Below are 20,075 nucleotides of genomic sequence, written 5' to 3'. Positions count from 1 at the left end.
TTTTTTTTTCATTGTCATTGCGTGGTAGATAACAATCTTGTTCATCAAAATTGATAAAAATTCTCCATAGATTGTGGTGAATTTCCAACAACTTTTTCATTAACATAAACTGAAAAGTTAAAAGTTAAAAACTATTTTTTTTATATTACTAGACAGGCTTTATATACATAAAAATATTTTCTAAAAATATAAAAATAAACGAAGTTCCCAATTGAATATACCACACAAAAAATCACGATATAAAAAAATAAAAATAAACAAAGTTCCCAATTGAATATACCACACAAGAAATCACGATATTGTCAATGCAAAGTCTCTTTCATAATCCATTATTGAAGTTTAGAATATCCCGTTTTCGTATCAATATCCAAATATACACACATTCTTGTTCTAACTTAAAACTTATAAAATTATCTTACTCCACAATTATTCACAAACAAAACAGGCTGTTCATTTTGTTCTCTATTGCTTTTGCGTTGGTGGTTGCAGTCAGTAATAACCTACAACCGCTCCCATCCTGAAAGTAACAACTTTCATATTCTTAACCAACCACCAATTGACACGTCAGCGTATAAGAATTTCCCATTTAAAAATAAATAAAAATGAGTTAAAGATAAACACTCTATTGTTGTTATTGTTACGTATGTATATTATTCGCGCAAGAAAAATTAAATTTTGTAAATTGAATGTAAATAAATATAAAAATAAATAAAAAAGAATATAGAATTGTGTGCTTCATTTAATTGGGGTTGTTATTTTTGGCTCCCGCTATGGTTTGAAGTAACAATAAAATAACACCTTTCGTTACAATGACCACTTAGCTAACGCTCTTTTTCTTCAAACAGTTGGTGATGGTGGTTACGGAGAAGATGATTAAAATCGCCAACGTCATTAGGAAAGAACCAGCGCCAAGCGTTTTCATATGAACGTGATTGTGAACTGTGAATTGTGAAGAGCAAGTTTCTAGAAAGAAAGAGAATGTTTAAGCTTCATAAGCATAGGAATGGGAAACTAGGTGACAGAATTGAGTTCAGAATTTCGAATCTAAAGGCGCTTCAGGTTGCTTTGTCTTTCACTTTTTTTCCGATTTTGATTTCGTCTTGTTCTTAGTTGTTTCAGTTTAATGTTACTAGTTTAGTTTCTAATTTATGCTTTGCTTAATCAGAATTGTTTATCGTGATGAACATTTAAGATTCTAATTTGGAAATAAGAGAGACTGTTATGAATTATGATATATGAAACGCCATGATAATTTGGAAATTAGAGAGAATTGCGGTTTACATTGAGTTTTGAAGTGATTTGAATTTAACTTTTATAAAATTGAAGGTTAGAACCATGGTGTTTTGCTATGAATTGCTGCATTAGCATTGAGGTTTCTGTTTTGATTTGATGAAGCACAAAACCAAAAACATGATATCGACACTCACATAATTTGAAAAAGTGAATAAATTAAACGTAATCACAAGTATCGATATCGGTTTCAGATATTGACACCGACACAGACACAACATTTTTCAGAGGAATGTAGAAAAGAACTAAATCATAAAATGACTTAAGTGAAAGATTATCTCCATGTTTAGATATACAGCTTAATTAAGTAATTATAGCATAATCACTTCTTATTTAAGTGCTTTTACATAAGCTATTTTTATAATAAAAGATAAGGTCAAACTATTTTCATATAAGCTATATAAGTTGTTTTCATAAGCTATTGTGGAGAGCTTTTAGAAATAAGGTGAAAATAGCTTCGAGACATATCATAAACTCTTTCCATAAGGTTTCCCAAAAAGTGTCACAAGTGCTTATTATGTTACTAGATGAATTCAAATAAGAAAGTGCTGGTTGTGCAAATAGCAAATGCTAATTGAATTCTAATGTTAGCAGGTACCAAAGGGGTGGGACAAGTTGTTTGTTTCTGTTGTATCTGTGGAAAATGGTAAAACACTTGCAAAGACAAGCAAAGTTGCAGTCCGTAATGGAATTTGTCAGTGGTCTGATACTTTATCAGAATCTATATGGGTTTCAAGAGATAAGTCGTCCAAGGAAACTGATGATTGTCTCTTCAAGCTTATTGTTGCAATGGTACTGCTATTATTGTTTCTGCTCCATGTACTTATGTATTGCACTAAATAAATAATTCTGTTTGAACTTTGAAATTATTCTGTTTGGATTATTAATAAGTTTTTCTGAAGCACTAAATCAATAATACCATTTAACAGGGATCATTAAGATCTGGTATCCTGGGAGAGGCCACAATCAGTATGACCAGCTATGTGAATTCAGATGCTGCTGTTCCACTTTCAATCCCTCTAAATAAGTGCAACCATGGGACAGTTTTGAATGTGAGTCAGACTATTCAACTATATCTTATTTGTACTTGACTGCACAAAGTAAAAAGGCATTTCTCCTGTGACTCCTATTTGTGTCATTTTGGATTTGATTTCAAGTTGTTTTCTGTTAATTTGAGGGAAAATCGAATATATTGCTGACTAAAATTGAATTGAAAAATTAAATATTTGATGCTTAAAAACATATAGAGTGGTCTTCTTCCCATATTTACTTTACTTAATTGAATTATGCTAGTGTGACATTTCCATTTCACTTGATAAGGTTCTCTCAGATAGATAGATAAAAACATGTATTTAGGTAGGAATTGTGATGCTACAAAATGTCATTGAACTTAAAGTTTGAAATTCTGTGGTTATGCATTTCGCAGGTAACAATGCAGTGCCTTACACCAAGAACAAAACCCAGGTTTGTATTGAAGGGTAGTATTTAATATTATTGTAATGAATAATGTCTACTAGTACTACTATATAAAATATTGACCTCTTACAAATTTTCAGGGATCAAGAATCAAGCAAAGAAAATTCTCATTTGAAGGCTATGAATGAAAATAGTCATGAAGTGTCTGTCAAGTCAAATGGATCTGATTGTTCATATGTACAGAGTGTTACATCTTCCTCCGTTGATGACGTGGACTCTAGCTTATCGCCAGGAGAAGTTGAGACTAAGGTAAAATTGGAACATTTTCCCTATCATCAGTGTTCTATTTGCACATATTGCTCTAAATTTCTGCCCATGCATACATGTTAGTAAATAATTATTCTTTGTGCCTATAACTAATTGAATTGCTTTACTTGATCATTCAGTGGTTCTATCCCAGTGGATTCTATCTAATTTAAAATGATTAGAATTGAACTGATTTTTTTAGTTTCATTTTTCATAAGACATTTGATATATCATAAAATGTTCATTAAATACTAAAATTATTGTAAAATATCAAATGTCTCATAAAAGGGGTAGGGGGAGGGGAAGATGTGTTCTTGTAATAGATTGTAGTATATTTATATAATGTAACACTAAAATCCTAATCCATTCAAGAAATAAGACGAAATTATAGCTGGTTTGTAGTCGCCGACGTAGGCGCATTTTAGCGAACTGCTTAAATAAATATCGTGCCCATTGTTTGCATTTGCATTTTTATTTTCTCTAGTTGATGTTCTAACAATGAGACTGATACTGTGTACCTTGGCTGCAGGCAACAAGTCTTTCTGGTTCTGCATCAAATTACAGCTATAACTCAGCTGAGGATTCCACAGGAAGGGGAAATTTCTCCCCATGCATCAGTGACGGGCAGAGTCCAACAGGAAGAAAAGACTCAACCAGTTCCCAGAAAAGTGTATCCCATTGCGATTATCCAGTTAATAACACTTCTCAGTCAAATCGTTCATCATTTAGTTCCCAAAATATGCAAGACATTGGTACATCATCTTTTAAGACAACTCATGGTTCTAACAACAGTCCTGAAGTTACAGAAGACACGAATGAAGAGCTACGGGCAGAAGCAAAGATGTGGGAAATGAACGCCAGAAAGCTATTAGGGGACTTGGAGATGTTGAAAACAGAATTCTCATGTCAATCTAAAAAGATGACAGGCCTGGAAATGGAACTTTCAACAGCATATGTAGAACGTGATAGTTCGAAAAAAGAAGTTGAGCGGTTAACATTGTCATTAGGAGATCCAATAGTGAGACAAAAAACTTTGGAAGATTCAATATCTCAAATTGAATGCATTCCAGAAATTGAAAATGCTCTAAAAGATGAATTAGTGTTTCAGAAAGAATCCAATGCCAACTTGCTTTTGCAACTAAAGAAGAGCCAAGAAGCAAATGTTGAGCTTGTTTCTCTTCTCCAGGAGCTGGAAGAAACCATAGAACGGCAAAAACTTGATATAGAAAGCCTTTCATCATTACCATCAAAACTCAGTACTCTGGAAAAATCTTTCCAGCTAAGAGAAGAACGAAATAGGATCCTTATGCAACAAATAGAACAGCTGGAGGAGTCAAAGAAAAATCTGATGGCTGAGGTGCAAGAATTGGAAGAAGCATTGGAGGATAAAATTCAAGACATTGAACAAGCAAAGATTCAAAACAAAAAAGCACTTTCAGATACTGAAATGGAATATGAAAGCAAGTTATCTGCTAAAGAGAAGGAAATTTCAAGTTTGAAAGCAAGGCTGTTAGAATCTGTCCCAGAAACCTGTAATATGGAGATTGTGTCCAGAGATGTACCTGATGCAGATGGTTTGGAACAAATCAAAGAACTGAAAGAGAAAGTTCAAGAACTTGAGATGGACTGCAATGAGCTGACAAATGAAAACCTTGAGCTTTTATTCAAGCTAAAAGAAGCAAAGGCCTATTCAAAAGATGGAGGTGCATCCAAAGATCTATTGTCAAACATGCTCCACGATCAATCGTTTTCTAGCTCTGACTCTGAAGTAAGCAACAATTTATTTCGAATATTCCATTCAGAAGATATGCTCCAGGAGGAAAACGGCAAGAAGATTAGTAATGATAAAACATCTGAGATGGAAAACCTTGAGGCTAGCTTATTAAGTAAAGAAAATGAGATGTGGGTTCTTCAGAAGCACCTGGGTGAGTTGGAAGACAAGGTGGATCATCTTGAACAAGAGAAACTTCAATTAGAGGAACACATTGAGGACAGGATAAAAGAAAGAACGCATGAAATGACTCTCAACAGATCAGATATAGAACAAGAAAATGGACAACTGTCAATGCGGATTTCTGTTTTAGAAGCACAAGTGAGTGACTTGACAAACAAACAAGAGTCCCAATTATCAGAGTTAGAGAGCACTAGAAATCAAGCTGCAAAGCTACAGAAGAAGATTATGGAGATGCAGTCTGAGATGGATTCCTCCATAGAAGAAAATCAGCAGTTACAAATTACCATTGAAAATCTTGAAGAAGAATGCAATTCATTTGAGAAGCTAAATGGATATTTGAGGGAGCAAAAGCTGGAGTTAGAGGAGTATTGCTCCATTATGGGAGATAGGTTGAGGGAATCAGGTGAAAGATTTTCTGATTGCTGTGGTAGAGTGGGAGTCCTAGAAAATAAATTTTATTTGATGTTGGAAGATATTACATCAAAAGAGAAGGATTTAACTTCAGAGCTGCATGGTATTTTGGATGAAAATAGGAAACACATGGAGCAGGGCCAAAGCTTATTGAATCAGATGCAAATTGAGAAGGTGGTGGAAATTCAGAACCTTAAACTAGAAATAGAGAATTTAAGATTGAAACTTTCAGCAGCCTATGATGAAAAAGAAAGAGTAGCTTCCAATGCTTCGCTTGAAGTATCCACACTGCGTGCTGAGGTTAATAATGTGCAGTCTCAATACGAACAAAAGTTGCAAAACCTAACAACTGAGCTTGCCAATTTCAAAATTAAAATGGAAACGCTGATGGATGAACATGAAAAGTTGTCAAAGCTTGTTGAGGACTACAAATCAAAAGAACTGAAATTCAAAACCACTATAAATGCCCTTGAATCAAAACTTATAGTCACTGAAAATGAAAGACAGCAACACATGGATGAATCCAGAAATTTGAAAGTTCAGTTGCAGGAAACATGTCAATTTGAAAATGAGATCATGGCTCTCAAGAGTGAGCTCAATGCTTCCAATACCGAGAAAGAGAGGCTGCAATCCTCGTTATGCTTGAAATCTGAACTTTGTGAAGATTTGAAAGCAGAGAGTCTATCATTTGAACGAAAGATATCAAGCTTGGAGAAGGCTACGTCAGAATTGGAGCACTGCAAGAGAACTAGAGCATCCCTTGAAGAAAGGCTTGTGCAGTTGGAGAATGACTTGAATGCAAGAGAAACAAGATGTGTCAAAGAAAAAAGTGAGTTACAGAGAAAAGTTCAGGCCCTTGAAGAAGAATTAAAACTGACCAAGGAACAAAAGCGAAATCAAGTTTCAAGGTTAAACAGGAAACCAGTTAACGATGATCAGAAGGCCTCAAAAGTTAGTGCATTTTTTTCATTATTTAAATGATATCATTGTGAATCGTGATGACACTAATAATTTTATGTCTTTGGTTTATCAGAATTCTATGGTTAAGAATACCAATCAACTTCGCAGTAATAGGAAAAAGCCGTCTTTAAAGAATGACAGAGAAGTCCTGAAAGATCAACAGGACCTTTATAACAGCAGTAAACATCAGACTGAGGTGATATGTTTTGAATCTGTCTTATTGCATTTTATCTCGTCAAATGTTATAAAGTATCTTTTGTGCTTCAATTGTGTGACCCAAAGTGTTAGTTTCAAATAATTGCATTCGCATTGGAAATTAAATGTTTTTGTTTTGTCTTCTTTATCTTCATAGGTGGAAAATGAGCACGGACTTCTTGATGGAAGTGTTGATGTGGTTGAAGTAGAACCATTATCAAAGACTCAATTGCTTGAGGCTGAACTTGAAAAAGAACCCAGTGACATATATGAAGTTCAACTTAACAGGTAAGAGGAACACATTATGCATGCCTTTTTATTTTGTTTCTGCTATTGGTTTCTAGGCTTGGAGCAACAACATTAACAAATATATAAGTACGGAATCAGCTTTTGAAAATTCTGGCTATAAAATTTCTTGTATTTTTATCCTGTAGGTCGTCACCTAAAGGGCGAAACAACCAAGCAAATGAGCCAGTAAAATCAATGGCTGAAGAAGAACTAGTGACTAGAGAGAAGTTTGAACGTACAAAATCAATGCTAGAGGAAGAGTTGAGAGATATTCAGGATCGATACTTCCACATGAGCCTTAAATATGCAGAGGTAGAATCTCAGCGTGAAGAACTTGTAATGAAGCTCAAAGTGGCCAAGAGCAAAAGAGGATGGCTCTCATAGAACCATGACCAATCTAGTTATCATTTTTTATGCTGACAAACTTAGGTTCCCTGAAATCCAAATTTAAAGTGCCACGGAGTTTTCGATCTATAATAGGATGTATAGTATACTTTTGAAAGGAATCATTGGATCAGGGAGTAATAATGAAACTATAAGGATCCCTTGTAAATATCAGAATTTTTGAAGGTAGAATTTAACGCAGAAAGTGATATTATGATTATCTCGCGGTCGATGGTAGCTCTATTATATACACTTTTCTTTAGTATCTTTCATGGACCTATTACATGTTTTCAATTTTCAAAATAGGAATTCGTCAAATTGGTTCGCATCTCTCTAAATTGCTGTAAAACAAACTTATGTGATTTAACGCGGTTAATAATGTTGGCGTGACATGCAAAATGACACATGACTTACAATTCACAATTTTTTAAATTAATAATAACCTATTCATCTTCCAACCATCTTTATCAATCTTCTTCCTTATTATTCACAATAGAATTTGTGCAAGGACAATCAAATCCTTAGCATATGCTCTCAAATTTAAAGTATCTCTCACTTATAATTGTTTGAAGAAATTTTAATATAAACTTAGAAGTAAACATTGAATAAATTCTATTAATTTTGAATAATTATCGTATCCTAATTAGTAGTGCCTAACTAGTAGTGACCCCGCGTATCATTAAAATTTTAAATAAAGAAAATATATTATGTTTACTTTATTGAATATATATAATATTTTTTAAAAAAATTAATTATTTTTATTTTTAATGCATTATATATATATATATATATATATATATATATATATATATATATATATATATATATATATATATATATATATATATATATATATATATATATATATATATATATATATATATATAATGTCTTTTTAATATTTTAAATAATATTTAATTTATTAGATTAATCTCTAATCAGTGTTACCGTTAACATTTTCCTTATTATTGGTTGGATTAAGACTTTTGGTTAGGTGTTCAATTCTTGGGCAGTACTTTTTAAATTTATATTCTGTTACTTGATTCAAATAGGTGTTCAATTATTGGGTAGTACTTTTTGAATTTATATTTTCTCACTTAATAAAAGAAATTATATTAGATTATTGTTCATTATTACAAGCTGGATATTACTACTCTTTTTGAAAGTTAGCTTTCAGACATTACCCATATTTTTTATTTTGCTTTGTTGCAGTGGATTACGAAAAGGAGTAAGAAATTAATCACTCAGAAATACCGGAGTCTAAGTAATACTATCCAAAAGTTCTATTTTGAATCTTAAAGTTTTATATATTTATCACTCAAGACTTTATGTTCTATTTTCTTAAATCCTCTAAAAAAAATTCTTCCATTTTTATTCAATTAGTGTGTTTCATAATATTAATATTTCGATATCATAAACCTCAAAATCGTCCTAAATTACATGTAATGTATATTTATATCTCTTCCGACCGATTTAATAATCTCATATTTTTGTCTATTTAGAAATAGTTCCGAAGATATTTTTCGGAACCTTTTTAACTTATGTTGAATTGTAATTTCTTTTGTCGAAGTATGTTGCTCGACATGAACAAGGAAATGTCGAACCACATAGTGTGTTAAGTTGTGTTAGTGTGTCGAAGCATGTTGCTTCACACAAAATTTCGACTTAGACTTATTTTAGTAGTGTTAACTATTTTAAGCTTTTATAGTTTTGGACTTTGCCTTGAGGTCCAAGTTAACCTATATCTATAAATAGAGGGAGTAACCCTTATTTTTGTAATGAGGTGAATAGAGCATTCATAACATTGTCATCACAGTATTTTACAGTTGCAAAGTGAATAAGAAGTTTTCCACAGTTTTTAGGCATAGAGAAACTCTGCAGAATTCTATTACTCTTCTCCTTCTTCATTCTTTACTTTCTTTATTTCTCCGTTGTTCTTCTTTTATTGTCATTGTGTGGGTGATAACAATCTTGTTCATCAAGATTGATTGAAATTCTTCATAGGTTTTAGGGGATTTCCAACATCTGGTATCAAGAGCTTCGGTTAATCGATTTGTGGGAAGAAAATCACCATGACAACGAATCATCCAAACGGGCATTTTTCAGCAAATCTTCTGATTCTCAATAACAACAATTATGAGAATTGGTGCAAGCAGATAAAAGTTATGATCTGTTATCAAGATCTTTGGGATCTTGTGAAGGAAGGAGTAACAACGCTTGCAGAAGCCGCGACAGATCAAGAAAAGGCTGCACATAAAGAATTGAAGAAGAAAGATTATAAAGCTCTCTTTATAATCCATCAATGTGTTGATACAAATAACTTTGAAAAGGTTAGTGATGCAGAGTCAGCGAAAGAAGCATGGGAAATTCTTGAGAAATCGTTTGGAGGTGTGGAGAAGGTGAAAGAGGTGAGGTTACAAACTCACAAAAGAACATATGAATTACTTCAGATGGAAGATAATCAAAGCATAACTGATTTTTTCACCAAGGTTACGAAACTGGTGAATCAAATCAAGGTATGTGGAGAAGTGTTGACAACAAGATCTGTTGTTGGAAAGATCCTGAGGTCGTTGGCTCCAAAGTTCGAGCACATGGTAGTAGCCATATAAGAGTCGAAAGATTTGTCAAAATTGACAAAGGAAGAGCTTCAAGGGACGCTTGAATCTCATGAACAAAGAATGGTTGAAAGAGCTGTAGGATAGTCGAAGAGTGCTATGGCTTTGCAGGCTCAATCAACAAAAGAAAGAAAAGGCAAAGGAAGTTGGAATGACAACAAAGGCATAGGAGGTTACAACAATTCGACTGGTCGAAATCAGCAAGAAGGAAACTGGTCGAATAAGAGAAAATCCTGGAACCAAGGCAACCAAAGAGGTGGTGTTGTAGGTAGAGGAAGAGGTGGTGGTCAAAATCCAGACAATAGTCACATTCAATGTTACAATTGTCAAAGATATGGTCATTATTCTAATGATTGTCTAGAAAAACAGAAGAATCAATAAACTTATGCAAAGCTGGCGAAACATGAAGAAGAAGAGACGTTGTTGATGGTTACAACAAGAGATGAAGAGAGATTTAAGGACCAGTGGTACTTGGATTCAGGAAGCTCATCACACATGTCTGGAAGGAAAGATTGGTTTGTCAATATAAAGCCCTCAATGAAGAACATGGTGAAATTTTCAAATGAAAACACTTAAGCAGCTGAAGGTGTTACAGATGTTCTGATTATGAGGAAAGATGACAAGAAATCATTAATTTCAAATGTGTTGTACATACCAGGAATGAAGAGCAATTTGCTCAGCATAGGGCAATTAGTCGAAAAGAACTACAAGGTGTCGATCGAAGAAAAGATGATGAGAGTTCTCGACTCAAATGGAAGGTTGATCTTGAAGGCTCTAATGTCTCAGAATAGAACCTTCAAGATTGAGCTTAATGTGATAGAGCATAAGGGCCTTGCAACAGCAGCCAACAAAGATGAATGGATATGGAATTATAGACTTGGTCATCTCAATTTTAAAGACACCAGAGATTTGAAAAGAAGAAATATGGTTTCAGGATTACCAGAAATCGACATTCCAAACAAACTGTGTGAAGAATGCGTGCATGCGAAGCAACATAAGAACATCTTCAATAAGGATACAGAAAGCAGGTTGAAGGCAATTCTTGAAGTCATATACTCTGATGTATGTAGTCCTCTCCAGGTGGATTCGATTGGAGGTAACAAATACTTTGTTACATTCATAGATGATTTCAGTCGAAAACTGTGGTCTTACATGATCCAGAAGAAAAGTGAAGTGATCAAGGTATTTGCCAAGTTTAAATCTATGGTCGAAAGACAGAGCGGTCGAAAGATCAAGATTTTGAGAAATGATGGTGGTGGAGAATATGTGTTGAAATATTTCGATGCATTATGTGTGAAAGAAAGGATTGTGCATGAGGTGGTGCCACCCTACACTCCACAGCAGAATGGAGTCGCAGAAAGGAAGAATGAGACCATTATGAATATGGTTAGAAGTATGTTGAAAGGCAAGAATCTACCCAAAGAATTATGAGGAGAAGTTGTGTCGACTGCGACATATATCCTGAATAAATGTTCGAAGAAGAAACTAGAAGGAATCATGCCAGAAGAATGTTGGTCTGGTGTCAAGCCTAGCTTGAGTCATCTGAGGGTGTTTGGATCTATAGCACATACACATGTGTCAGATCAGTTGAGAAGAAAACTTGATGACAAGTCGAGTCAGATGATCCTGATAGGATATCATTTGACTAGAGGATACAAGTTGTTCGACCTAGTGAATAAGCAAGTGGTGATTGTAGCGATAAATTCATGACCATCAAGCTATGGATAGGCTTAACGTTAATAAAACCAGAGTCGCCACCGCGCTTTTATTGTTTCCAAAGAAAAAGGGAAAAGTACGAACAAAACCCAAAGATAAGAAATTTTCAAATCAAAACTAATAAAATGCCAGAGATTACATGTAAGGGGGTTGGTTACACAGAGGAAAGGTGTTAGCACCCAAAGTGTCCCAGGTACTCCTAGGGAGCCCTTTTTATGTGTGCATATGTGTTTGGTATAAAAGATGTTTAAGAAAAATAGAGTGTGGAGATGAGAAAAGGATTCATTGATTATATTTTTTTTTGTGACAAAACCTTTGGTCTTGTGCCTACGTACCAACATAAAAATGAGGGATCAAAACCTTGTAGTTCTTGGTAAAAATTTCAAAGTTGGTGAATTGCTTTTAGCAAAAGTTTAATAAGAGAGGCCCAAAAGGACAAAAAAATGAATGGATTTGTTATTTCTTTTTGTCTTTTGAAATTTAAGTCAATATGGTTAAGTTTATTTACAAGTTCGATTTAAGAAAAAGTTGGAAAATTCATTGGCATAATGTCAAAGTTTCTAATCATTAACACAAAGTCTAAGTTTGAAATCACAAGCAAAGAAAGTTTTTTGAAAAGGGGAGAGATTTTGAAATTTAAGAAAGTGGGAGGAGATGAAGAGGCTATCCTAAGCATAAATTTAAAAGTTAAGAGTTGAAAAGATATGACCAATGGGATGCAATCCAACAGACAAGAGTGTCATATAGAAAACCCATTTTCTCTTTGGACTTTGAATCAAGCAATATTCAATAAGCAATTAACAATATCCAGACATCATGAAGATTAAGGAATCAAATAAAGATAGTCACATCCAATCAAGCAAATCCCATAGCTAGCAGTCTTCTTTATTTTCTCATGTATCAGATGAATTATTCCTTGATCTACTCAGAACAAAGCATCAGACACAAGACCAAAATAACAATTAAGCATAAAGACAGAGGAGCAGGTGAATTCGAACAAGATCCAAGGCTTGCATCAGATGAAGGCTCAATTCAATATAGCTCAGTCTCAAAATGTTGGCATTGGCCAAGTCCTTTTTGCACAGGGGATGCTTCCTAATTCTAAGTCCAAGAGTTCAGATCAATATCAACAGTCCACCAAATGTTTTTTTAGGGTTTTTGTTGTTATTAGGTGTTTTAAGGTCCTAAGACCACAAACAAAGTCAAAACACATAAACAAATATATACAATCACAAGATATGGCTCAAATGAGTAAAGTGAAAATGACATAAACATAAACAAGTTAGATGAAATGTAAATGACAATGAATGATAAATGACTGAACTTTAAATTTCATAAAGTAAATGACTTGAAAGTAAAGCAATATTAACAAGAATTAGTCAAATGTTAGTCAAAATTTAGTCAAGTGTTAGTGGTGATTTTTAATTGATTAAGTCATTCTTTGGAGAATACTCAACCATTCATTCACAAGCATGAATCCTTAAACCAAGACATCTTCCATGAGAAGGCTCTAACTTGGATAATTCAACAAGTATGCCACTAGCTTCATGAAAGGAAAAAAGGTCAAGTCTCCATACAATACCATGAAGAATGGGAGACTTACAATCTCATTTACTAGAATGATATGCCATTAGGGTCAAATTTAGCTATCTGTTAAGTAATCGTAATTGGACTTATGTAGAAGTCACAACCATCTGAGGTCGGGCAATAAAAATTTAGGTGTTAATGCATGTTAGAGATTTGGTATTAAGAACCAAACTTCTAAAACATAGCACACACTAAAATAAAAAATTAAGAGGGAATGACCTATCTTAGTCATACTTGTATTGGTTCATCTGACATAAGGTCATTGATGAACCAATTAGCCTTAAAACATTAGAGATTTCATTGGTCAAATGAGGGAATAGGGAAGAATAGGGATGAAGATGAAGAGGGAGGGGAAGATAAAAACAAAAATTGACCAATGGAGGATTTTCATCAAATCAAAACCATCCATTCATTTCGGGAGATGAAATGTATATTTCATAAATCCCCTAAATTCACTGGTTTTGATCCAACAAAAGTCAAATCAACCTTGACCAATTCCCAAACAGAAAGTCAAACATCAAAAGACCATAAAAATGTCTCAACAATATTTTTAAACATTTAATCAATTAAAAATCCAAATAAAAATGAATTAAAATACATTTTAATTTGGTCAAAACCTAAAATCCCTTCAAAACACCAAATAAATGGCCAAGGGATTTATTATATGTCAAACAAGGTCAAAGGACCTTAGACAATTTTTTTTACTATTTCTGAAAAGTCAGAAGTATTTTTAAACAATTAAAAAAATGCACAAAAATATTTAATTCTTGAAAAATATCAAAATTATTCCCAAAAATATTTTTAATTCAGAATATGGAAAAGAAAAATATTTAAAGATTTTTGGTGAAAGTCCCATATTTTTTGAATTAAAAATGATATTAATATGAATTAAAGAAAATAAAAGGATTAAATGAAAATTCAGAAAATAAAAAGAAATTAGAAAAAACAAGGGCCATCAGATCTCCCTCATTAATTGAGGTAGCAGATCTGATGGCCAAACGCGTATCACCCACCATAGTCCACATTCAATGCGCATGTATGAGTGGTATTCAAAAGCAAAGACTCAGATTAAAACATTAAAAAATGATCAGATGGCCAGGAGGCGTGCCAACACACCACCAGAGCTAGAGCTCCGGTCATCTTCTCCGGTGAACCTCATCGGACTGGTCCAACTTCATCTCAATGAAAAATGAAAAACAAGGACACTATTTCAAAGTGAAAATGTTCAGGAGCTCGAATCTGGCCTCAATTTTCTCCAATTCCAAGTATATCAAAAGATACGGGGATTTGAATTTTGAGGATCATGAACTAAGCTGCTTCGGTTTGACCTCAAAGCAACTCAATCTTGTTGCCTATATTGGTAGGACTTCAGCCAACCCAAAATCAAAGAGAATAGTGAAGAGTTGAGAGAGAATCGAAGATATGAAGTTTCTAAAAATTTACCTTCGAGGGAGCTTGAAACTTGCTAAATCTTGCTTCCAATTGGCCTTGGCTTGACTTCAGATGCTTGAAGGAAGTGAAATAGATCAAGGAAGGACTTGGATTCTTGGAGTTTCAACTTCAAAACTAAAGTGAAATTGAAACTCGATTTTCAATTGAAAACCTTCAAGTTTATCCTCTAATGGTGAGGGTTAGGATTGCAAGTTCAAAGCTTGGGCAAGGTGTCCCCAATTCTGAGCATGAGGGGTCTTATTTATAGGCTATGCATTTGCTTTCCACACACTTCATTCAAAATGCCAAAAATAGAAATCTCCCTTTCATGGATGCATGGATGTGTGATAGACCCATCCCATGATGCCAAATGATCCATAATTATGTGTTATCTAACCCGAAATGATGTCACATTACCATGCATAAAGGAAATGAATGTGAACCATAAATCTTACCAAATGGAACCTTGTGAAGAACTCATGCGCAAGTCCCTCAATCCTTGGAAAAATGAGGTGATCTTGAACTTTTTGGAAAGGTGAGATCAAGGGGAACAACTTTCATGTTGAACACTTTTGCATTTGAAGCTTGGATCATGATGAATTTTGAGGTGGAAGTTTGGAAAATCAAACATAAATGAAATTTTTTCTAAGTACCAAGCCAAATGTTCATTTCTTCCACCTTGAATAACTTTTTCTACGGGCTTCAAATGGAAAAAGTTCCTTTATAAAAGTTGGATCTATTTAAAACCTATTCACTTTGGTCACAAATTTGACCTCATTTGGATTTGGCAGGAAGGAGTTATGCATTTTAGAAGTTGTGGAAACTCTCTTGTTCAATGGTAATGGCCCAAAGTGACCTGTAATGTTTCCTCTTGGCACATGCATTTGAAAGTTGAATTTGAATTTATTCAAATAATAAAAGTTGGAGAGGACACATTAAATTTGATCATGAAATTTTAATGGCCTTCATCTCATAAAAATTGAGCAAGTTATAGTCTTTGGAAGTTGACCTCCTAACTAGGGTTCAGACAAAATAACCTATAATCGTTCACCACAAAAAATGACTTTCCAAGCAAAACTAGCTCTTGACTTCAACATGAAAGTTGTTTGGAATCTAATAAGGAGTACATTTATCTTGTAATCATTTTCATATAACAAAAATTGTAGGATATAAGGTCTAGTGAACCCCAGTTTTGACCAGTTGAGTTTCTCTGGTCAACCACCATAAATCATCTTGAAAACTTGAAGTTATCCTGATCTTTTGGACTCATGGAGGATCATATATGCATAAGATGATGTAATATGAATTATAACTTGAAATAGTTGATCAAATGTTGAAGAAACTTGCTGAGGAAGTCACACAAGATGCCTAGATGAATTAGGGCTTCCAAGGCAAACAAGCTTCAAACTCTTGATGATTTCTTGATCAAAATGATGAATGAAGATCACGGGGACCCATATATGATGTATAGAGTCAATGTGAACCATATAGTGATTAGTCTAATTGCATTTAGGGTCTCAAACCCTAGATATGAGATTATGAGGCCTTGGTGGACGCACACACTACCTACAAAAGAAGTAAAACTATACATAGACATATTTTTGGCATTTTGGTTAGTAAAAAAAGAAAAATAAAGCATGATACAATAAAATGTGATTGGTGACCTCTCCCAATGCAAACCCAATGAATAAGGGGTAAGGAGGATGCCAAGGTGTGATCCCAAAGCCAATGCATATGATGAGATAACATGAGGGATCTTAGAGTCAAAATTGGGGTCTTACAGAAGGACGCGATCATAGATGAGCTTAAGGAGTGGGATTGGAATGAGAATGTAAATAAAGATTCAGTGAGAATATTTTGTGATGAACCATCTAGTGAAGTCGAAAGAGAAGTTCGACAGGAAGAAGTCAGAGGTGAAGCAAGCCCAAGCAGACCTCAAAGAATAAGACACATGCCTGCAAGGTTGCAAGAATGTTTGATTACATAAGATGATATGGTCATTGAAGAAGGTGAGTTGGTACATTATGATTTCTATGCAGATGTCAAACCTGTCAATGCAACTGAGGTATTGAAATATTCAAAGTGGATGAAAGCAGTGGACGAAGAGCTGAAGTCAATCGAAATCAACAACACTCCGTCACTTGTCGAATTTCCCCAAAGCAAGAAGGCAATCAATGTGAAGTGGGTATACAAGGTGAAGTTGAATCCCAAAGGAGAAGTGACTCAACACAAGGCGAGAGTTATGGCGAAAGTATTTCTTCAGAAAGAAGGAATCGACTTCGATGAGGTTCTTGCACCTGTTGCTAGGATCGAAACAACCAGGTTGGTTGTTGGTCTAACAAACATGAACAACTGGAAGATGTGTCAGATGGATGTGAAGTGTGAATTCCTTAATGGTCCCTTAGAATAAGAAGTTTATGTTGCACAACCAGCTGGTTTTGTGAAACATGGCGAAGAAAGAAAGGTGTACATGCTGCATAAAGCCATGTACGGACTTAAACAAGATCCAAGAGCTTGGAACAAGAAGATATATGGTTTTCTAAGGGGGGAGAAATTTGTGAATTGCACAAGTGAACATGGAGTATATGTAAGAAGAAGCAAGATTAAATTTCTTATACTATGTCTCTATGTCGATGACTTGTTGATAACAGGTAGTTGCAAGAAGGAGATCGAAGACTTCAAAGGTGATCTCAACAAAGAATTCGAAATGTCAGATTTGGGTGACATTTCATATTTCTTTGGCATCGAGTTCTACAAGAGTGGTAGAGGTTTGATGATGCATCAAAGAAGGTATGCAGGCGAAATACTCAAGAGATTTGAGATGCAAGATTGCAACCCAACTTCGACTCCAGCTGAGCCCAGATTACAACTGTTGAAAGATTCTGATGAAGATGATGTCGACCCAACCCAATACAAAAGACTTATTGGGTTACTTAGATACCTTTGTGACACAAGGCATGACTTAGCATACAATGTAGGTATGGTGAGTAGGTTCATGCAGAAGCCAAAGGTATCACATCTAGCAGCAACGAAGAGGATACTAAGGTATCTGAAAGGAAATCTCGATTATGGCATTTTATTTCATGCATCTTATGAAGGAAAAGAATGAAAATTAGTGGGATACACCGACTCAAGTTGGTGTAGTGATGTTGAGGATCGAAAATCCACAGTTGGCTATGTGTTTATGCTAGGTGGTTCACCAATTGCTTGGAGTTCGAGAAAGGAACCAGTAGTGGCATTATCGTCGTGCAAAGCATAATACACAGCTGCTTCTCTTTGCGCATGTCAAGCAACGTGGATGGTGAATTTGGTCGAAGAGATAAGAGCAAAGAGTCATGGAACAATTACCATGAAGATCGACAACATGTCATCTATCAATCTGGCAAAGAATCCGATAGCACATGGTAGAAGCAAGCACATCAAAATAAGGTTCCATTATCTTCGAGAGCAGGTAGCAGATGGAAGATGAATATGGAACACTGCAGAACTAAGAATCAGATTGCAGACATCATGACGAAGGGAGTGCATGTCGAACTGTTCAGAAGACTAAGAACTATGATGAATGTAGATAGCTTAGACACAATGAATTAGGTGGTGTGTTAAATTGTAATTCCTTATGTCGAAGCATGTTGCTTGACAAGAACAAATAAGTGTCGAACCACCTAGTGTGTTAAGTTGTGTTAATGTGTCGAAGTGTCGAAGCATGTTGTTTCACACAGAATTTCGACTTAGGCCTATTTTAGTAGTGCTAGCTATTTTGGGCTTTTATAGTTTTGGGCTTTGGCTTGAGGTGCAAGTTAACCTAAATCTATAAATAGATGGAGTAACCGTTATTTTTGTAATGAGGTGAATAGAGCATTCATAACATTGTATTCACAGTATTTTGTAGTTGCAAAGTGAATAAGAAGTTTTCCACAGTTTGTGGGCAGAGAGAAACTCTGCAAAATTCTATTACTCTTCTCCTTCATCGTTCTTTACTTTCTTTCTTTCTCCATTGTTCTTCTTTTATTGTCATTGTGTGGGTGATAACAATCTTTTTTCATCAAGATTGATTGAAATTATTCATAGGTTTTGGGGGATTTCCAACAACTTCTTCCGGATGATAACTTCCTAACCAATGTAATAGTTGCTTGACTCTGCTCACTTTCAATGGTTGTAGGTATTATGGGCCATGATGTTTTCAACTCTGCTAATGCACCAATAATTTATATGTTGGGTATGTGGATTTATGTGCTTGCAGATATGAAGTTGATGATCATGTTGGGAACCTTTCTGGTATTTCGATGACAACAACACCAATGAATATTAAAGTCGGTAGTAATAACTTTCTAACTCTCTGATGATGGTGATCAAACTTGAAGATATCGCAAGCCTCATCGAATAAGAGACTTAAGATTCCATTGAAGTGATTTTATGATTGATGTATTTGAAAAAAGGATCTTAGAAGTCTCAGATTTGTGAAAGAGAGGAAGTGTGTAACCTCCCCAGGTTGCGTCTATTTGAGTGACCATAATTTTGTGAAAGTAGGGGAGTGACTCCTAAGATACTAAGGCAACACACACACACACACGCACACACACACACACACACACACACACACACACACACACATACACACACACACATACACACCAAAACACACACACACACACACACACACACACACACACATACACACACACACACACACACACACACACACACACACACACACACACACACACACCCATGCATGCTCCCATGCACGCACCCACACAAGCACGCACGTGGATACAAATAAAATATATTTTGAACCCATTTCTCAACTATTAAAACTCTTACTAATATTTTCAAAGTCGATCCAGTTAATTAGGAAGTTGTCAAGCCTTTTTTTAAGCATTTTTTTGGTACCTTAAGCCAATCGATTGAAAGAAGGCTAATCTATTATATAGTCGATTATGACAACATCTTATTGATTGGTAACGAATTTCTATCCAAACCTTTCAAAATGGGGGATATGATAATCAATTATTTTTCTTATCCAATCGTTTGGACAATTAAAATCGTCGATGGATCATTTCCTTTTTTGGTGTTTTCATCTCTGCAATCAGACATTGATGCATGTCCTTTCGGATCATGATCATGTCTATGTTGCCTTTGCTTTCACAACTGACATAAACATGTTTTTGGAATTTAGATTCTAAAATAAAAAGGACTTAAAATTTACCATAATACATAATGGGTGAATCAATTGGAGGTTGTCATGAGATAAGCTATCACAATCCCCTGTCCTTATCGGACTACTCACACATGGTGAGACAAACAACAATCAAATAATTGTAAGACATTGCAAGTAAATTGAAATGTAAATAAAGTAAATCAATCAAGACTAAATTGAATAATACCTTGAAATGAAAAAGGCAAGTGTAATGAATGATAGGTGATTCCTTGAAGCTTAAGAGTCTATGTATATTAAAAACAACCATAAATCACTACTATATGCCAATTATTTTGAGCTAAATCTTAATTACCCACTAACACAA

The 20,075-nt window shown here is 34.6% G+C and overlaps 1 protein-coding gene across 1 annotated transcript; it reads left to right on the top strand.

Moving 5' to 3' along the window:
* The first annotated feature begins 735 nt into the window (after positions 1–735).
* LOC127092719 (uncharacterized) lies at positions 736–7,424 on the top strand. Its single transcript, XM_051031603.1, has 9 exons — positions 736–1,059; positions 1,885–2,082; positions 2,220–2,342; positions 2,717–2,754; positions 2,847–3,015; positions 3,542–6,328; positions 6,411–6,533; positions 6,690–6,820; positions 6,967–7,424. Exons 1-9 carry the CDS (start codon positions 979–981, stop codon positions 7,202–7,204), a joined length of 3,888 nt encoding a protein of 1,295 aa, XP_050887560.1. The 5' UTR covers positions 736–978; the 3' UTR covers positions 7,205–7,424.
* Positions 7,425–20,075: the final 12,651 nt, after the last annotated feature.

The sequence above is a fragment of the Lathyrus oleraceus genome, chromosome 6 (assembly GCF_024323335.1).
Source record: "Lathyrus oleraceus cultivar Zhongwan6 chromosome 6, CAAS_Psat_ZW6_1.0, whole genome shotgun sequence".
Classification (NCBI taxonomy): Eukaryota; Viridiplantae; Streptophyta; class Magnoliopsida; order Fabales; family Fabaceae; genus Lathyrus; species Lathyrus oleraceus.
The sequence above is the reverse complement of the archived record's forward strand: the minus strand, read 5'-3'. Positions and strand labels throughout refer to the sequence as shown.

Bases quoted from the DNA above. Each gene is read 5' to 3' on its own strand.
- LOC127092719 (XM_051031603.1), top strand. From the start codon at position 979: ATGTTTAAGCTTCATAAGCATAGGAATGGGAAACTAGGTGACAGAATT. The intron at 2,343-2,716 runs GTGAGTCAGACT...TGCATTTCGCAG, and splicing joins ACCATGGGACAGTTTTGAAT to GTAACAATGCAGTGCCTTAC. The intron at 3,016-3,541 runs GTAAAATTGGAA...CCTTGGCTGCAG, and splicing joins CAGGAGAAGTTGAGACTAAG to GCAACAAGTCTTTCTGGTTC.